This window comes from Micromesistius poutassou, assembly GCF_964030765.1.
Source record: "Micromesistius poutassou genome assembly, chromosome: 11".
NCBI classification, from domain to species: domain Eukaryota; kingdom Metazoa; phylum Chordata; class Actinopteri; order Gadiformes; family Gadidae; genus Micromesistius; species Micromesistius poutassou.
In genome coordinates, this window is record NC_140281.1 from 15,753,366 (window position 1) to 15,772,247 (window position 18,882).

At 42.5% G+C, this 18,882-nt stretch overlaps 2 protein-coding genes across 4 annotated transcripts; one reads left to right on the forward strand and one right to left on the reverse strand.

Moving 5' to 3' along the window:
- Nucleotides 1-121: 121 nt before the first annotated feature.
- On the reverse strand, nucleotides 122-7,059 carry med1l (mediator complex subunit 1-like; the record flags this gene model as incomplete). The annotated part of the gene is given in 17 exon segments (XM_084475203.1): nucleotides 122-536; nucleotides 669-771; nucleotides 1,205-1,303; nucleotides 1,640-1,838; nucleotides 2,069-2,190; nucleotides 2,417-2,541; nucleotides 3,173-3,293; nucleotides 3,595-3,657; nucleotides 3,776-3,852; nucleotides 4,050-4,124; nucleotides 4,199-4,273; nucleotides 4,470-4,498; nucleotides 4,704-4,830; nucleotides 5,333-5,387; nucleotides 5,540-5,612; nucleotides 6,825-6,885; nucleotides 6,887-7,059. Coding segments are annotated over 17 exon segments (1,992 nt in total).
- A 723-nt stretch (nucleotides 7,060-7,782) lies between these two features.
- On the forward strand, nucleotides 7,783-18,521 carry ralaa (v-ral simian leukemia viral oncogene homolog Aa (ras related)). 3 transcript variants are annotated; one of them, XM_084474928.1, is made up of 5 exons: nucleotides 7,783-7,921; nucleotides 9,822-10,086; nucleotides 10,851-11,059; nucleotides 12,180-12,354; nucleotides 15,819-18,521. In XM_084474928.1, the coding sequence occupies exons 2-5, from the start codon at nucleotides 9,973-9,975 to the stop codon at nucleotides 15,939-15,941; spliced, it is 621 nt and encodes a 206-aa protein (XP_084331054.1). In that variant the 5' UTR covers nucleotides 7,783-7,921; nucleotides 9,822-9,972; the 3' UTR covers nucleotides 15,942-18,521. The 3 variants fall into 3 exon arrangements, with proteins under 3 accessions (XP_084331054.1, XP_084331056.1, XP_084331055.1); XM_084474930.1 differs by lacking the exon at nucleotides 7,783-7,921 and adding an exon at nucleotides 8,253-8,319; XM_084474929.1 differs by lacking the exon at nucleotides 7,783-7,921 and adding an exon at nucleotides 8,267-8,386.
- Nucleotides 18,522-18,882: the final 361 nt, after the last annotated feature.

The window sequence follows — 18,882 nt, forward strand, 5'->3', positions numbered from 1 at the left end:
AAAAAATTGAGGTTTGCCTCAATATAGGGGAACTTAAATATGCATATTCATGTAGATTAGCATTCTTAATGAGTGCCTAGTTAGCCAACGTAGCACCACGTCATTCAGGCACAACGCTATGTCACATGAGGTCTGCTATTGGGCAGTCAGTGCTCATCCAATGGGAGTAAGCGCCCACGGGTGCGTCGCCCACGTCACAGGGCGATGTTGTCATGGGAACCTCAGCCACCTGCTCCGGCGTGGAGGTCGAACCCGTGAAATAGTCAGACCTGTACCCGGCGTGCTCGTCCTCTGGTCCCTGTGCATTGTGGGAATCGTAGTTCGGCGGCAAGGACCCTGGGAGGGGGTCGCCGGGTTGGGAGATGAGGAGGGTCTCAGAGGAGGATGGGGCAGGACAGGAAGTGACACTGTCACCTCCTGTCTGGGCGTGGAGGAGGTCCAGGGGGGGAGGAACCGATGAGGAGGAGGAAGAGGAAGAGGAGATCTTCTCCAGCTTAGCACAGAGCGCCCTCATGGTCACCGGGATGGACATGCACCTGCACATGCAAAGCTAGGGTTGTGTAGTTGACAGGTAGGGGTGAGGGCATCTTGACCCGCTAACCACTAGACCGTGTCCTTGTCATAGGATACCTCAGACCTCTTGATGTGGAGCACTACATGCATCGTACCTGTTGATGACCCTGCAGGTGTACTCTTCCAGGGAGAGCTCTCTGGTCCCGGCGGTGAACAGACTACAGCTCAGCTCACCAGAGAGCGGAATCTCCACCACCACTGCAGACACACAAAGAACCTTCCAGAACCTCTAAGGTGAATTCCCCCCCCCCCCCCCCCCCGACCGCCACTGGAGTGAACCCATAGTAGGTCCAGTCTGTGGGCCCCTGGTACCCCATAAGCCCCTCCATGTCAGAAGACGCATTTAACATTGAATATAAGTAGTTATTATGTATCTATGATGCATATGTATGCAGCCAACCTTTAAGCCTCTACCCAACTGTCCTTTGGGGCCCATTGGTCAAACAGACAGCGCTCCCTCACTGGTTACCTCCTCCTTGGATGAATCCACGGATTAACCGCAGTATGCCTTGTATTGGCCCAAGGTTCCCTTCCCCACCTGTGGTCCTATGCTACATGCCACTCCCTCTCTCTTTAATGTCCCCCTTTACTGTCCTGTCCACAAAGGCACGAAGGCTATCAAAACACTCACGGATAGCGAGAGAGTCAACGTCTGGTCTCTGGAAGGTCACGGCCAGGCTGGTCTCTGACTGCATGAGAATCTCAAACACCAGGTCCTCTCCTGAGCCTCCTGCAGGTTTAGGATAAACAACAGCAATAATCATACGACACCAATCTTCAATTTAAACACAGAAAAATGGGGGTCACCTGCTAAACCCATTTCTTCCGTCACTCTGGAATCAATCTTAATCCTCTGTGCATTTATTTTATATTGCTGACGACAATCTCTCAAGGAAATTGTAATTGTCACCAACCCATTGGGGAAATAATGATGTTTTTCAGTACAATCACCATCATCATGTGTGATGACCTCCCCAGCAACACAACTGCCCGTCCTTTACCATTGCACCGAGAGCTCAGACCCTCTCTGTCCCCCTCCTCTGTCAGCTAAGCACGGCCCCCTTACGTGGACCAGCCGTCTGTGGGGCTAGGCAGCTGGCCAGCAGGGTATTGACGGCACACTGGTGGCGAAGGACCTCCAGCAGGCCGGGAATGTGGCCGGGGTGAGAGAAGGGAAGGCTGCCCACCACAGTACCCCTCAGGGCGGGCAGCTCCCACGCACCGGCTTGGAACACGTAGCGGTGCTGGAGGTCACCGGGAAGAGACTGTGACGCAAAGAGAGAGCACAAGAGAGAGAGACACTTTGGCCACCTGAAGGCTTTGACATTTACATTCGTAGATATACAGTACAGACTGATGATCGCACTAATGCATTTTTAAGGAGTTATAAGCTAGCTGGTAAAACGGCCACTCCTATACCCCAACAAGAATGTAAAGAATAGTAATTTAAGAGAAATGCTTTCTTTAAGGTCATAGCAGGTGAATTTCGAGGTACCACTTTAAATTCTCGGTCCGCCTGGTCCAATGCCTCGTCATCACTACTGGAGTCGCTCAAACTTTTCATCAGAATTGTATGAAATGGCGCCCACTGTAGGTCAACATTAGGTACTGCCACATCTATAAGGTAAAACAAAACAAACGCATTAAAACAAAAGTAAAAAAGGGTCAACTGAGATTTAGACTGATGTGAGACACGTTTAACCTTAAGACTTAAATCTGTTGCTATCAATCATACAAAAAGAATAAATAAGTTGAGTAAGTAGGTAATTAAGTAAGAAGTACAAATTTTTAAGTTTAAATGTCAACAGACAGAACTACCGTTAATGGACAGTATTACCCAGACCTGTAATTTGGCCGATCTTGGTCAGAAAGGAGGAGAACATGGGCAGAGGTGGGTGTAACCTAAGCACAAAGCATGCTGGGAAACTCTCGCTGGGTATTTCACTCAATGGCATAAACACTGGATTACTGCCAAAAGACATAAGAACCACAATCATAGCATCAACAAGTAGTTTATGTAGCATTACATACACAATAGGGTAAGTAATAACAATATACAGAATGTAGTCCTATAGCAGAAGCTTTTATCCAAAGTGAAGGGGTTATACAGACAGTCTTTAAGGAGTAGATATGGGTTGGACAATGCATACAGAGACAGGTAATAAAAGAGCAGGTAGGGGTTGGACATTGCAGAGTCATGTTATTATGGAGCATTTAGTAATTAAGGGAGCCTCTTGCTGTAGGATGACAACAGGTTAGGCTGCAGACAGTAGCTTTTGGCTGGGAGTCAAACATCCTACCCACTCCCCTATCTATCCATCTATATCTCACAATACAGCTTCCTCAGATAAGGCCTTATACACGTGGATGTTTATGTATGGTATTACTAAGATGCTATTATCATGTAATTTATATTTTATGTCCATTACTAGGATATCATTACCATTTATTAATTAGTAGGATTTAGCGGCACCTAGCAGTGAGGTTGCAGATTGCAAGCCTATACTGCACCTTTAAGAGTAAGCGTTGTTATGGTTTTGCTGCGGTATTATGATGGTGATGAGATGATTTTACAATAGTAGTAGTAGAGACTTGTTACCCCTGTGTATCGAGCTGTGGGGGAACTGGAAGCAGGGAAGCCATCTGCAGAACATGGACCACATCACTGAGACCTATCATCACCTGGCCCACCTGGCCTACCTCCTCCATGTCCCAAACACCTGCACAAACAACATTAAAAAACCCAATATTGTCCATGGTCAGTGGCAGGAATATTTCTTTCATGGGGTGCTCAAAGACATGAAAAAATCAACAGCAACAAGTTAAAGGTATGGTTGGCAATCTTGAGAAACCTGCCAGAGTAAGATAGATCACCTATAAAACACATGACTAGCTTTCTAGCTTTAGCAATAGGTTTGCCTAGCCTTGTGGACGACTACGGTCATGCTCCACAACACACGGCCAGAATGCTCGCTGTTAGCCACGTAGGTAGGTTCACAGTCAGCTAGGTTATCACCTTACTTGAACTTGAAGCTTTGAGCACATCAGAGGGACTGACGTAGAACTGGATGGTCAAAGGGCAATCTGAAAGAACCGCGTTTTCGGATCAGTTTATTTAGCAACATGAGTAACTTTTGAGGATGAGGAGGATGAGGATGAGGAATAACTTTCGAGGGTGAATTTAAACAATGTCCACACGCACCTTCCTTTCCTTCAGTTAGATACCCCGTCCTTCCGTTAAGTATTGCGTCCAATCTGGTGTTATAATCCTTGATAACTCTGACGGGGAAATACCATTACATGCAGTATTTATTTAATTTTTTTATTATTTTATGTATTCCTTTGTGTGTCGATGCCACTCCTTAGTAAAACTCTCTGCTTAGTAACGTGACATGCTATAAAGACTAGCATGACAAGTAGCCTTCAAGTGCCTTGTAGGCTAGGTTGCCAAAATTCATAAGTATCCCCACACTGACCTTGGTAACCGAGAAATCTTCTGCAGATCCTTTCCCAGATACTGTAGCGACGTGAACAACTTTATTTTGTCTTCACTGGAAACAACCGAAAACAATTTAAATGGGTAAACTGTGTTGGACCTTGACCAGGACCATAGGTTGAGGCTCACCTTTCATTCCCTGGCACGTTGTAGAGAGCAGCGAAGCCCTCCAACTTCTTTGAAAATGCCACAAAATTCTTTGACCTGTGTGACAACCAAGTACGCTGTTTGTTGTGACTTATAGTTATGGCTCATGAAAGTGATCCAGAGGTACTTAACAAACCAAATCTTGGCCAAGTAAAAAATTAAAACTGAATAATAATATTTAGATACATTTACGATACAAAACACAGGTATCTTTAAACATTTTTTAACAAATAACATTGATTTATACTGGTACCTCAAGAGCACTAGCAGGGATTCATTGGACTGAAAGGAAAAAGGGAATTCATTGATAATCATTAAGATTATTACGATTTTATTCCAACTTCGATCATCAATCAGCCAATCAAATCATTGCGTCCCAATCTATTGGAATTCTAAGGACTCTTTCTAAGGACCAATTAGCCAATCAAATTAACAAGATGGGTTTACACAAGCTAACATTGGTCTGATCATGACATATCGTTCTCACCATGGGAGGCTGTCCATGGGGGGCCACCTTGACGTCCTGAACCCCTCCCTGGAGGGACAGCGCCACCTCCAGGTAGAACAGGTCTGCTGTCAGGTAGCATGTTGCCTCAGAGAAGTGGAAGCCCATCCTGAGAAACCCAGGTGGAAATTAAAATGGTTATTATTAATGAATTGCATTTGTAGGAGCCAGAAGGGTTGTTATTGTTTCTCATATTTGATGGTTGGTTGTATTATTCTGATGCATTCACATGCAAAACCACTAGTAGGCCTTTTCCCCATGAACTCCAGATTAACTCTGGAGAATCAGGTCGGGAGATGATCAGGAGGTGCCCTTTCACACATGTAACACACAACCGCATCAGACATGTTCACACATATTGGAGATACTCCATAGGCAAGGGGTGGCACCTCGGTAGAGCCTGTAAGAGGCAGAACGTGACACAACAAGTATGCAGTGGAATTGCATTGGAGTTTTGTTTACAACACATCGAAGATGGTTGGTGAGTCCACCAACTCAGTAATACTGACTTTTCTTTCTGTGATATCAGTACTAGTACGAGTTTATCTAGACTTATCCACAATATCAACAGAAGAGTGGAAAGCAGAAAGAGGTTATTTTCTGGCGTTTACCCTCGTTGTTGGGCTATCTTCTCAAGATGGGACATCATGGCATTGAGTGAGAACACTGAAACACACAAAGTTGAGTATGATGGTATAATATCAGGCATTGTGTTACGAGTTAAAACTGACAATCGACACTCCATGATACCTCTATTTTTTATTATGTCTCCACAGATGAATGGACCTGTTAAACAAGTGTATCTTTTGTTTTCTTACCATTGAGAGCTCGGAATTTCTCAAGACATCGAACCAACGGCTCACAAGGTTTAGTCTTGTCTCTCGCTTTGTCCTGAAAGAAACAAAACAAAACAACAAGATGTGATATTTTCCATGCTCCCCCTAATCATCAAGACAGAATCAGCTAGTACGAAACATTTGGTTATTTTGCACCCCACAAGCGGGGTGGCTGTTAAAACCTCAGGGGGCTGGATTCTGTAAACACCTGGCCTGCTAAGATTAAATTACTGTTTCTACCCAGCACCCTAATAAATAAGGCAAAGACCATTACAACTGGTTTGAGACCCAACCGGTCACCCACTTGTGTCCTCCTCCTCAGCCAGATCATACACAGCAGGTCCAATAGCTGCACCACCCACACTACTCTCTCATGCTCTATTTACATTGGCTCTGACTCATGTCAATCATGATGTGCATGAATTAACTCGAAATAGAACGAACAAAAGCCTTAGAAGGCCTCCAATCTTCTAGTTGTCCTACTAATAATTATTATTTGACAGTTGCTTCTCTCGGTGTGCCCATCCCCTGAATACTCCCGAGTCAACCACTGACCTGAGCACCTGCCTATTCCACGATGAATCAGACCCTCAACACACCCTGATTAGCAGGCCAACGCCTCTGTGTCAGCGCTAGAAAAGGCAGCACAGCACAGCATACCACAACTAGGGGTTATGCACTGCTTAGCTTTGCTTCAAAACAACATGATGGCAAGCTAGAGGCATCACTTTTAACGTGTTTGGGGCCATATCTACTTAATTATAAGTAGAGGTCTGGTACCACTTGAATATCTTCAATGAGCCAGCAATAACCCTGTCTATTTATTATAACCATACACACAACACACATAAAATCAGTGGAACAAGGCCCTATCTTTCACAACAAGTTTGTGGCGTCCAACATTTGGTACCAATAAACAACACTGTATGAAGCCGGTGTGAGTCATCTGCTCTGGCGATGCAAACCGGTTTCAATTTCCTTCACTGAATCCTGCAAAAGGCGCAGCGGTTGATGACAAACGATCTCCAAGAGGAGTCGACGGACAAACGGACCCCGCGTGTTTATTACCCAGAGACAAGATAAATGTTTCCAGGATCACCACAACAATGACATCATCATCTTAATGATCCTGTCGCCTGGTTTTCTTCCCTCATTGATCAACATTTCAAAACAGATAAAAAACCCTTCAGTGAAGAGCATCCCTCTCTGATAATGTGCATTGGTTATGTAAATATAATCTGTCATTATAAAAAGTTCAAACAAGGACCTTTGCTTTTGAAGGTAGAAAGGGTTTGAGGGGTAACTGTCGTGATCGTTGTAAGGATGTAGATGTGTGTGTAGGCTATATTAAGACATGGTTGTAATATGATGATGTAACGTGGAAATAATTTGAACATAAATGGTGAACTGTTGATGTAATGATAGAGGGCAGGAAAACAAAGCATGGTCATCGTGTGGTGATGTAGGCTAACTCCACTAAAATGCTTTAAATAATCACTCATCATTGGAGAATCAGGAACCTTATTCGTTATTATACAATCCCTCATTATGGCCTATAGAGAAATTGTCAACAGATATATTTTAAAATATTGTCAAAAGTTTGTTTTGTTTGTTAAATCCCAACATGTTTCTTATGTTTACCATGCATCTGCGGACAAGCTGGAAGGTCTCGTTCCAGGTCTTCTCTCCAAATTTGACGTGCAGGTCAGGGATTATGTTTCGGCTATTCATCTCTGACTCACAAACGATAAAATATGGATGAATTATGCTTTTCGTTGACTGACTTGGAGAGTTGAAACGGACGACTGGCTACTTTTAATGGCATAAATAGAAAGGCAACAAAACAACCTCTTACTGGTTTGAGGTAATCATAATAACATTGTTTTCTATTACGATTTCCTTTACACCTGTAAATATCGGGGGGAATCGAGGCCTACTGCTACTACAATCTTTACTAATATGCATGCAGCACGAGGGATGAGTCTCCGCTAATGAGCCAATTAATCAATCACCTGCCGGCGATCGATCCATTGTCTGTCTGAAATATAAAACCAAAATGCCGTTTAACAACAATCACGTTATACAAAAATCCCATGCCTTACCTAAAATAAACACCGTGCCAAAAATGACACAAACGATACAAGAAGTAGGCTTGGTTTCAACACTGGTTTTTGCTGTGTCCCCGGTGGGCGGGCGTTGTCTGCTCTGTCAGACGGAGCCGAGCCCTGGACATGCAGTCTGCTAGGGACCTGTCTCGGGAGTTACCTCGGAGGCTAGTCATGAGCTAACAAGTACCCAATTTAGGTCTTCCTCCCCCCACTTAACCACTACAGCCCAGCCTTCACGTCTGGAGGCAGTGCTAAGGTAAGCCTGGTTCGACTCACCTTTAGTGGGTATTTGTTTTACTGGAACCGGTGGTCTCGGCTTCAATGGCAGTGGGAGGCGGGCTTATCCGATCCGCTGTCAGTGCATCGTCTTGGGGTTAAGCTATGTTCACGCCTTATGGGAATTTGTGTATTACCTTACCCGTACGAATTTTAAATAATGTCCGAACCAACATTCAAATTGTAATTACAAGAAGGAAGTTTGAATCTTTTTCTAAAAGGTCCGTAATTATCCGGCTTTATGGGAAAGATTTCCCACATGACGTGAACGCATCATCATGCTGCCTTCACGTCTCGTGGGGGTAGCAGAGAGTGGCGATGGGAAAGCGGAGTTGCCTTTGCTAGTTGGCTATTCCGGCTCCGGAGCTAAGTAGCTAGGTAGCCTATACACTTGACACAGACCGTGTGATTTCCATGACACGATCGACCGAGCTGCGGACGAGAGGTATCTTGCTGTGTTTTAATAATTGTCCGTTATGATCACATGGAATTGTGTCCCCCTCCTCGCTAAATTAGCTTTGTGCTCAGCCGGTTAGCTATAACCTTATAACTTAGAGTTAACTAGTCGTTATTATCGAGGCTTATCTGATTTAACTAGTTAACGTGGGTTAATTATGTGTTATTTCTGGAAAACAACCATGGGTTTAACTAGTTACTGGGACATTGAACCGGCTCACCCCGCCGAGCGGTTCAGTTCGGGATGCGATTGACGGCGTGCCCGACATACTAATACATCTCACCAGCCATGAGTGTTTTTAACCTGTTAGTTGACACATGTTGAACAGGTTAGTGCTGAAGCCCCCGCCAAAGACAACGCCTATCCGCTTCCTGGACGCAATTAACTTGGCGACATTGTTGTTTTGGGCGAATAATCCATTGTTTTTTTACAGGCGTGAGAAATAAGGGTGTGTGACTTGACATTTGCATTTAGTCCTATTTGAGGGAAATGCACCTGACTCCCTGCTGGCTAGAAACATGTATTCCTCCCCCTTGGTTGTAACATGTAATAATGTCATTGACGTTTCAACAATAACAATAATATAGCATATACCGGTCACTTGTGTAGTGGTCAATAATGTATACGTTCAATAATGCAGCAACGGTCTGACCGGACAATTTAGCCACTTATCTAGAATGGTCAATAATGTATAGGTCATTAATGCAGCTTTACTGTAATCGCTACCTTAACTGTTTGTTATGTTTACATTTATTGTTTTGGTGTCGTTTACATTTTGATTTTAGTGTCTTTTTAAAATTCCTGTTCTATTGTACTTTCTACTGTGACCGGTCTGGGATAAATAAAGTAGCCCACATCTTGTCATCTCATTAACATTTATTATATTTATATTACTTTCAATCGTTATGAAAGATCTGTAACAATTCTGTATTACTGATGTGTGCGTCAATATCCTTGTCAATCTCTCTTGGTTTTCATATTTCTCGGAAATCGTTTTGTGGTTTTGTGATTTAATTAGGTTCATAGTGAAACTACTTGATAACTCCCCAGTGAAAGGGAACGTCTTGAAATCATGAAGAAAAATCCCCCAAGTGCTGTTAGATGAAAGCCATATCGACCCTAGTTGTAAATACAATGGAAGAATTTAGAAAGTTGACATTCACAGTGATTCGTCACTGTGAATGTGATGACTATGTTAACAATGACATTCTCTCAGGACTTTTTTGATAGAAGAAGAAGATGCCCTCTTGATGCATTATGCATCCATTGTTACAGCTGCTGAATAAAACGTTAAAATTGTTATATAGTACTTGCTATACCCCACAATAAAACAAAGATAAATGTATTAAATAATGAAGTACACAACCAAATTAAACCCAGATAACACAATCTAATGTGTAGTTTCCTCTTCCCCTGTCCCCAGGAATTGCAACCCTGCCTCATTGCAGCTGGACAATCTGGTCAATCCCGCTGGCTCCCTCTCCCCATCCTCTCCCAGTTGACCTCCACACTTCCTGTCCAGAGCTTGACCTCACCTCCTGTCCCCTGCTGCCAAGCACTGGGTGAGCAGAGCCATGGCCACCGCGAAGCCCAAGGGCCAGAACTCCCTGGCCCTCCACAAAGTGATCATGGTGGGGAGCGGTGGGGTGGGGAAGTCCGCCCTCACCCTCCAGTTCATGTATGACGAGGTAAAGACACGCACGCACGCACGCACGCACGCACACACACACACACACACACACACACACACACACACACACACACACACACACACACACACACACACACACACACACACACACACACACACACACCTATTGTTTTCACCTCAGTGTATTGCTGTGTCAGATTCACTCTTGGGACAACATGACCCTTCCAAAAACCTTTTTGTCACTAGTTTTTACCGGTAGGGCATTAAATATAAACACTCAGATCATGGTGTTGGAGTTGTCTTCTCACTAAGCATTCTGTGACAATGAAATCCGACAGGAATTTGTATGCCAGCATTATTTAAGAAATCATCATACTTAGTGTCGTCATCATAAGAACCAGTCAGATTATTAGCTTGTCATGTCCAGCTCAACTAACATAGAGCAAGTCATCAAAGATAATAAATATAAATGGTTATTGGTGGTCACTTCAATCAATCAAACTTGATTTATAAATGTGAATTATGTGTATAGGATCCCTGCAATACAAAGGGCTTAACAAGGGATACTACACAATTTGAAGAAATTACATGTAAAATGTATAAAAATATCTGATTTCTTCCCCATAGAGATACACTTTAGAGGTTGATTTAAAGAAAAATGACGACATATAATGTATAAACCAAAGAGGAACTTTAGAGGAAAGCTACATTCTTAAGATGAAGGTGTCCACCAAAAAGTTAACCAATATGCTGCGGATTATGAGCACACCATACAATTACAGTCTTAATGTGGGCTCCCAGTTTGTGGAGGACTACGAGCCCACCAAGGCCGACAGCTACAGGAAGAAGGTGGTCCTGGACGGTGAGGAAGTCCAGATAGACATCCTGGACACGGCGGGCCAGGAAGACTACGCCGCCATCAGGGACAACTACTTCCGCAGCGGCGAGGGCTTCCTCTGCGTCTTCTCCATCACCGAGCTGGAGTCGTTCGCCGCCACCGTGGACTTCAGGTGACTTAGATCCTAGTCATGTGACCGTGGTCATGTGGGCACTGCAGTTTTTACTTCAATCTTGTACGTGCGTTAATAGATCCCAGAACAGGCTGTGAGAAAGTGGGTCTGTGTCTTGGGTATAGTGAAGGATAGTATGGTGGCAAGACTAAAGGAAGAAAGGTCTTGGGTTCAGTCGGCTGCCTAACCTGTAGGTATTCTGGAGCAAGCCGTTAACACTACCTCCTCCCTTAATAAACTAACTACCTTTTGAATAATATTCTTCATTAAATATACTTAGTTGTCTTACCTCTGTGTTTGTTGTGGCGCTGTTCCCGAATTTTGTCCACCCTTTTTTTCTCTGCACCTGCATGAGAGAGAGATTCATGTGCGGGTACATTGCATTGCTGGCTGTATATATCAGAAGCCAGTCTTCTTCACTGTTCACTTCACTGGCGTTTTTGAATTTGTTTTGTATTTCACCCTTTTTATGCCACCTGCTTTTAAAGGGCGGTTGCACGAGCCAAGACATAAACACTGATGTAAACAAAGCAAAACAACTAGATACTTTCTCCCGCGACTTGAGGTAGAAGAATCAATCATACGTGACATTGTGTGGGAACTAGTTTCTACAAGTGTGTTTCAGTTGATTCAGACAACTATTTTTATGCAAACAAATCACAGGAAAAATCCACCACTGCATCTTTAAGAGACACTTTATCTGACGCGGCATAGAGTGAATTCAGATGCATCTCATTGATTAGCAGGTTGTGGTTAGGGCGCCATGCTCAATGATGTCATGTTAGACTATCGACGTCAGGGATTGAAATCCGGTCTCTTTCAGTTGGAATCGGTCATCATTAGCCACAAAAATAGACTTTTGTATACATTTCTTTGGTGTATATAGTGTCTTTATTGACCTGTATTTCTTCCTTGTGTATTCTCGCACAGAATAGTATTCGTACAAGATATATATATTTGGTTCAAGGTATTGAGGTTAGTCCTTTATAGGACTGAGGGCTCTGTCTGTCAGTTGTCACTGCTAACCAGAGTCTGTTTGTCGAGATGTGGGGGTCAGTCCGCAGGACCACAGAGGAACATATCTTGTGACTGACCACGTTCCTCTGTGTTCCCGCCTCAGGGAGCAGATCCTGCGTGTGAAGGAGGACGAGAACGTTCCCTTCCTGCTAGTGGGGAACAAGTCGGACCTGGAAGACCGGCGGCAGGTCAGCGCCGAGGAGGCCAAGGCCCGCGCCGAGCAGTGGGGTGTCTGCTACGTGGAGACGTCCGCCAAAACCCGTGCCAACGTAGACAAGGTGAGAACCATGCGCCTCCCCTGGCCAGCCGCACCTAACGGACTACTTAGCCAACGCAAGACACTGTGACTTCAGATACATTGTCATGTGTTAGTGTTGCACAGATCATGATTGGCCGATTTACGCCCTGAACATGTGATTGGTGATCGTGCCGTCATTAGGTTCAGTCATTAAGACTGTTGTGTTATCCTGCTTTTACATAAATCCACAATAAGGGTAGGCTTCACCAAACCATATAAATAGCTTTTTGTTGATCTTGGGTTATAGGATGCAATAGCCAGCCTGCATCTCAGCGGCTACATCCTCATCGCTTTTTGTTTTGTGTGTTGATTTCCGCTAAAAGTAGAAAACCTAGACTTTTCGTTATGACAACGAGTAATACTGACACTAATACTGGAGCAAGTCTAACCTGATACAACAGGACTGCTCCCCTCCTATTCCTTCTGCTTTATGTCAAACAGACTATTTGCCCTGCCGCTTTATGGAAGATAAGCAAGAGTGATCTTCCTTCATCTAGACAGTGTAAACATTACATATAGCCAAACAATGGCAGCCATAGTACTTTCATGTCAACATAGTTCATACAATGTGAGGCGAAGGCTTTCTTGAAACCTAGACTTCATAACAGCTGTCCACTGCAGCTGGAGCCCCGGTCTGAACTGCTGAGTGAAGCCCTAGACAGCGCTCCTTTCATTGGCACGGACGTCACAAAGAGTCTGTGTTTTATGCTAATACAGTACGCGCTTCCTCTGCATACTGGTGATTTAAATTGTGTCAAATTTTAATTGCCGTTTTGGATCAATTTATTCATCCCAATGATAGGTTTCCAACTTAAATCCCAATAAATAATGACTGTTACCATAGGCTATCGCCGACCTGGTTGACTATTTCAAATCATAACACACGAGACCGGCATCCTTTAAAGCGACGCGGTTGTATATCTGGATAATAGACTTGAAGCACACAGGAAGCAAAAAGTAGGCTTTGTACTGCGTGCTTCACACACAGTACAATCAGTTTATTCTATACACACAAACAATACAATCATGACCAATTCATTTTCCAAGTCATTATTTGTTATGCAAAGCTTACTAACACCCCCTTCTTCCCGGTAGCTGTCCTTTCCTCTGCCTGTGAATACTGATACGTGCAGCGCGTGTCACATGGGATACTGTTACATTTCATTACAGGTTGGATTAAATATTTTCTGGGTTTGAATTATCCAAACACAGTTTTTCCTTTTTATTATTATTATTTTTTTATATAGCTCATTTACTAAGTTCGCGATTGAGTGTGTTGACCCGACTCATTCCAATAAAAAGTAATCCTACTGATTTCTTCTCCTTTGTTAGTGATGTTAAAGGTCCCATGACATGCCACCAGGTGTGGTGTGATTAGCCATTACAAGCCGTTTTGGAAATCTGCCCTCCCTTCATAAGGGGCAGAAAGTGGGCGTGTCCACCTAGATGTGTGCTGGATAGATCAGTCTATCAGCCTACCCAGTGGACTGTAGCAAACGTTGCTCATCTGTCCATCACCCATCTAGGTGGACACGCCCACATGTGATGTCTTAAAGTGTAATTCCGGCGAAAATTTAACCCAGTGTCTTTTTTTTGGTATGTACACACATCAAATAAGCCCTCCAGACCCTTTTATCATTGATAATCGAGTATAAGAGTTTAACCGGCGCAATGTTTGGCTTCCATGTTATTGGCTAGGGGCACCGCGGAACGCTTCCAAATCTGCATTTTTTTAACCACTAATATAGCTCAAAATAGCACCAAACCTCTGCAGTAGCATGATAAGGGTCCCTACACAAAAATATAAATAAAAACGAAGCATCAACAACTTAGTTAGCATAGCGGGAGTTTATTAAAAAAGACTGTTTTCCAAGTCTGTGCTTTACCTGTAGGTCCATGTTTCCAGGAAGTCCACACAAGTCGATTGCCGGCTACCATAACAAATATAATAGAGACGTAACTAATTTAAAAGAGCCAAGTATCAAGAGATTGTTAAGTTGAACTTGTTGGCGCCTCTCTTATATTAGTTACAGTAGCCGGTAATCGACTTGGTAATTGACTTGTGTGGACTTCCTGGAAACATGGACCTAAGGCACAGACTTGGAAAACAGTCTTTTTTAATAAACTCCTGCTACGCTAACTAAGTTGTTGATGTTTTGTTTTATGTGTAGGGACCCTTATCATGCTACTGCAGAGGTTTGGTGCTTTTTTGAGCTATATTAATGGTTAAAAAATGCAGATTTGGAAGCGTTCTGCAGTGCCCCTAGCCAATAACATGGAAGCCAAACATTGTGCAGGTTAAACGTTCAATTTTCGCCGGAATTACACTTTAAGGGGCTGATTTCCAAAACGGCTTGTAATGGCTAATCACACCACACCTGGCGGCATGTCATGGCACCTTTAAATTAACTTTAGCTTCTGTTGCGTCTTAACTTATAGAAACACTCAGAAAACTCAGAAAATCTTGTTTCCGCTCTTAATTAGTCCAAACTAAACTCTGGGCTCTGTTTACATGCTGTCTTGTCTTATCTTAAAGGAACACAACGCAATTCCGCGGCTCAACAATAACTCGTATAGTACTACTAACTAACTAAGAACACTATTTATATACATTTCACCATAAAAGAATATGTGATCTGTATCGGATCGGCCGATCACACATTAAAAGGATAAGTGATCAGTATCGGCCTAAAAAAACCTGCTTGATGCATCCCTATCATGTATGACTTTATAATTATTTACTATTCATTTTTAGTCAAAAGCGTTGATGCTTTTTGTTACAGGTCATTATATATTTGCATGTACACTCCATATTTGGCTATGTTTGGCCTATATCTAGCAAGCCATCTATTTATTATCTGAGTATATCTTATGCAGAGAGAACCTCCCATTTGCTTGTTTTAGCCGCTGTGATAAACTCATATCGTCAGCCGTCTACTGCATGGATGGTCCTTGGCTCAGGTGACCTGAATTTCCAGGCAGCCACACCTGTCTTGATTAAACAATCCTTTGTAATCTCTCTAGCTCTTTAAAACTCACTGAAGAGTGTGAGCATACACCATATGTACCTGGGTAGATCAAGCCCTCGGTTAGAAAATGACAAACTAGCGACTAGCGAACTAGCAATTGATGGAGGGGGTTGAAAGGAGTCAACTGTCACAATTTACTCACTGGTAGAAAACACGGTAGTCCCTGGCTGCATTCAGGTTCCATTTCATTCCATTTTGGTTCTGTATAATACTAGTTTCCTTTGCCTAAACATCTTCTCCTCAATAGCGATTGAATCCACCTTCCAAATACGTAGAAAAGATTAAATATTAAAGCAAACAGCCTCGAGCAGCTTGGGAAAGAGGAAACACAGGAAGTGCTTTGGAGGTTTCCCAAATGAGTCATTAGACATACATAGACATACATTAGACAACATTAATGATGGTCGTTCTGCAGGTTTTCTTCGACCTGATGAGGGAGATCCGAGCCAGGAAGATGGAGGACAGCAAGGAGAAGAACGGAAAGAAAAAAAGCAAAAGTTTGGCCAAGAGGATTCGAGAGAGATGCTGTATTTTATAGTGGCAAACGAAAGCAGCCCTGACTGCTTGTTTGTGTGTGTGTGTGTGTGTGTGTGTGTGTGTGTGTGTGTGTGTGTGTGTGTTTGTGTGTATGTACGTACGTATGAATGAATGTATGCGTGTATGTTTATGTATACATACATACATACAATATATACATATACATACACATACACACATACATACATGTCTCAGACTTTTGCATTTACTTTGTGCCCGCACCTGACCGCAACCTCCTCGTTCCTGGACCTCAGGGGGTCTGGGCTATGGCCCTCCATTCAACACTCCACCTCCCTGTTAATGTGCTCACACTCCAGACGATCCATGTCACACCTCCATTCTCTGTCTCTCCCTTCCTCTTTCTCTGTCCGTCTCTCAGTTTCACTCTTTCAATCTCGGTCGTTCTGCTCTCTCTGACTCCGTCTCTTACACTTATGTTGAGACAGGGTTTTCATTTAGGGCAGACTTTCTGCCCTAGAAAATACAGATAGGGTTATTCCCAAATGTTTTTTGGTCGTGTTAACAATTTGGTGTGTATGTATCGTCAAGAACGTGTCTTAAGACAAGGTTGAAGTCAGGGTGGGTTTAATTGTTGGTAGAGTTTGCTGTAGGGGGACGTTTGTACCTCGGCTTATTTGCTCGGTAAAGGCCGTCTGTGTGTTTTTAGGTAGCTAGAGTCGTGTGACGTAAAACCAGAGTTAACCTTTTGAGTGCGACCCATTAGACCGACATTGCACTGATGCATTTTAAGAAGGAAAGAAGCGGTGAGTCCTTTAAGCTACCTGTGGTGTTGAAATGCCATTCCTATATTTTTAGATATCAAGTTTATTATCTGTTATGGATATATACACATTAATATTAAATGCATTAATTTTTATTTAGTGTTGAATGAATCCCAGTTGAACGTAAGCACACTACTAATGTTTATTCCCGTGGAGGGGAGTCGCCAACCATAACGCAGCAAGGTTTGAGGTCTAGGATGAATTGTGACATATTTCATTCTAACATTTCAGTTTTTACCTCACCTGGTTGAGAAGATTTCATGGCGTTTTTGTTTACTTCCTGAAGGTGCTCTGACGTAAACACCAAACACTAACAGAGTTGTTCACAATTCTGAGTGGGAATAATAAATTGACAAAACAATGTCGAAAAATATCTATTCCCCCCCCCCTTGCACTGAGTCGTCATTGCTTACAACCCAAACGCCTCATTTTATTTCCTTTTGCAGACGTTTCCTAATTATATTTCACGGTAAATCAGAAAGGCTGTCAAATTAACATGTCCTAGGGTTAAAATCTTTCTCTCCTGTCACAAAACCTCCTGTAACATTCTAATTGAAAGGCATACCAATGCATCTTTTAATTTTATGACACCCAGATTTGTTATTCCTAATGAGCAATGGTTAAAATGGTTACATTGCCTAATCAGGCATTTCAATTAAGTTTGTTTAAGGATTTGCTTATCCATGTGCGTAGTTGCCTTTTTGGCCATACTGAATGTGATTGACCTCTGTTTTAAGCGTTCTGCAGGATGCTTAGTCAGAGAGTTTAAAGGTTATACACAAGGTTATGTTGGTGAGACTATCTGTTACACTTTGAAAGGTGCCCTTGCGTAATTCCTCTGTAACCACAGCCCTCTCGGAAATGGATACTGCAATGTGTATTTAACATGGCCAAGACTTTGAAGACTTTAAATATAGTAACATTTAATTGAACCCAAGTCTTAAACAAAGACTTTTGATCCTCCTAATCCCTCATGTAAACTCATTTCATTAAACAAATGGTTTTCCATACCAATCATATCGCCTGATATAATATAATATGCAAATTGAACAATTGAATGGCACAGAGGAAGAGAGCAGTTAACCCAGGCATTCTTCTCGTATTAAACATTGTTTACATGGATTACACCAAATGATCATGTATAGCAAAAGTATCTTATTTGGCAATGGCACAGAATGTCATATCAATTCAGATCTAAACTATTCAAATTTAAATAAAATGTCGTTATGGCCTGAAATAATTCCTTCCTATTGGCTACATGATCGTCTATTAAGTGTCATCAATCATGTGGTAATTATTGTATTTTTGCTCTCCCAGATGGTTTATATTTAGAAGGACCTGAAGCCAGATGTGAAAGTTGGTACAGCCAAGGTGCAACAATGCTTATATAAAGGGCAGGTTAAAATACATTGTTTGACATGACTGCTTCCTACTACGACCCTCTTAAGTCAAATTTCTGTATTGTAACATGACAAATCAGTCTTCGTGTAAAAATGAAACGTAGTTTCGGCCAACGGGCCAATCATTTGATGAAATATTCAACTTAACCTTTTGTCAGACTCTTGTGTATTTGTTGGAGCAAGGACTGTATATTATTTTGGTATACATATGAATTACATTGCCTTTGACCTAACCTGAGGGACTTACTGTTTAGCCACTAGCATCTCAATTTGTTATTTTCTTTATTTAAACCAAACCACTAATGTAGCTTCTGTGTCGCAACAAATGAAAAATAACATTGAATTAATTTTGTGAGCTATTTGCAAATAACAAATAAAGTGAAAATTACTAATTATGTTTTATATCTTTGAGTTTGACTTTGACTTCTCCACTCATGCTTCTTCACGCACACACCGTTTTCATGTTACGTATTCAAAACAGTTCTATTCTATTAGTTTTAATTGTATCATGCTAACTGTCAAAGTCAATCGCTGAATTTGCATACACACATACACAACTCATTCATAATTTAAATAAAATAAAAAGATATAATATAACTTTCTCGGATTTTACAATTTACCTTTTTTTGTGTCAAGTGTATGGGGTTTCCTCTGTAGCCGACGTCACTGCTAATCTGGATTACGCACACGACTGCGATTGGCTGACAGAAAAGCACAAGGCCTACAGTTTGAAAGCTCTCGGGGGGGGGGGCAGCAGCGA

Coding starts and splice junctions, on each gene's coding strand:
- ralaa (XM_084474928.1), top strand. CDS start 9,973: ATGGCCACCGCGAAGCCCAAGGGCCAGAACTCCCTGGCCCTCCACAAA. Junction 10,087..10,850: donor TCCAGTTCATGTATGACGAG/GTAAAGACACGC, acceptor GTGGGCTCCCAG/TTTGTGGAGGACTACGAGCC. Junction 12,355..15,818: donor CCCGTGCCAACGTAGACAAG/GTGAGAACCATG, acceptor GTCGTTCTGCAG/GTTTTCTTCGACCTGATGAG.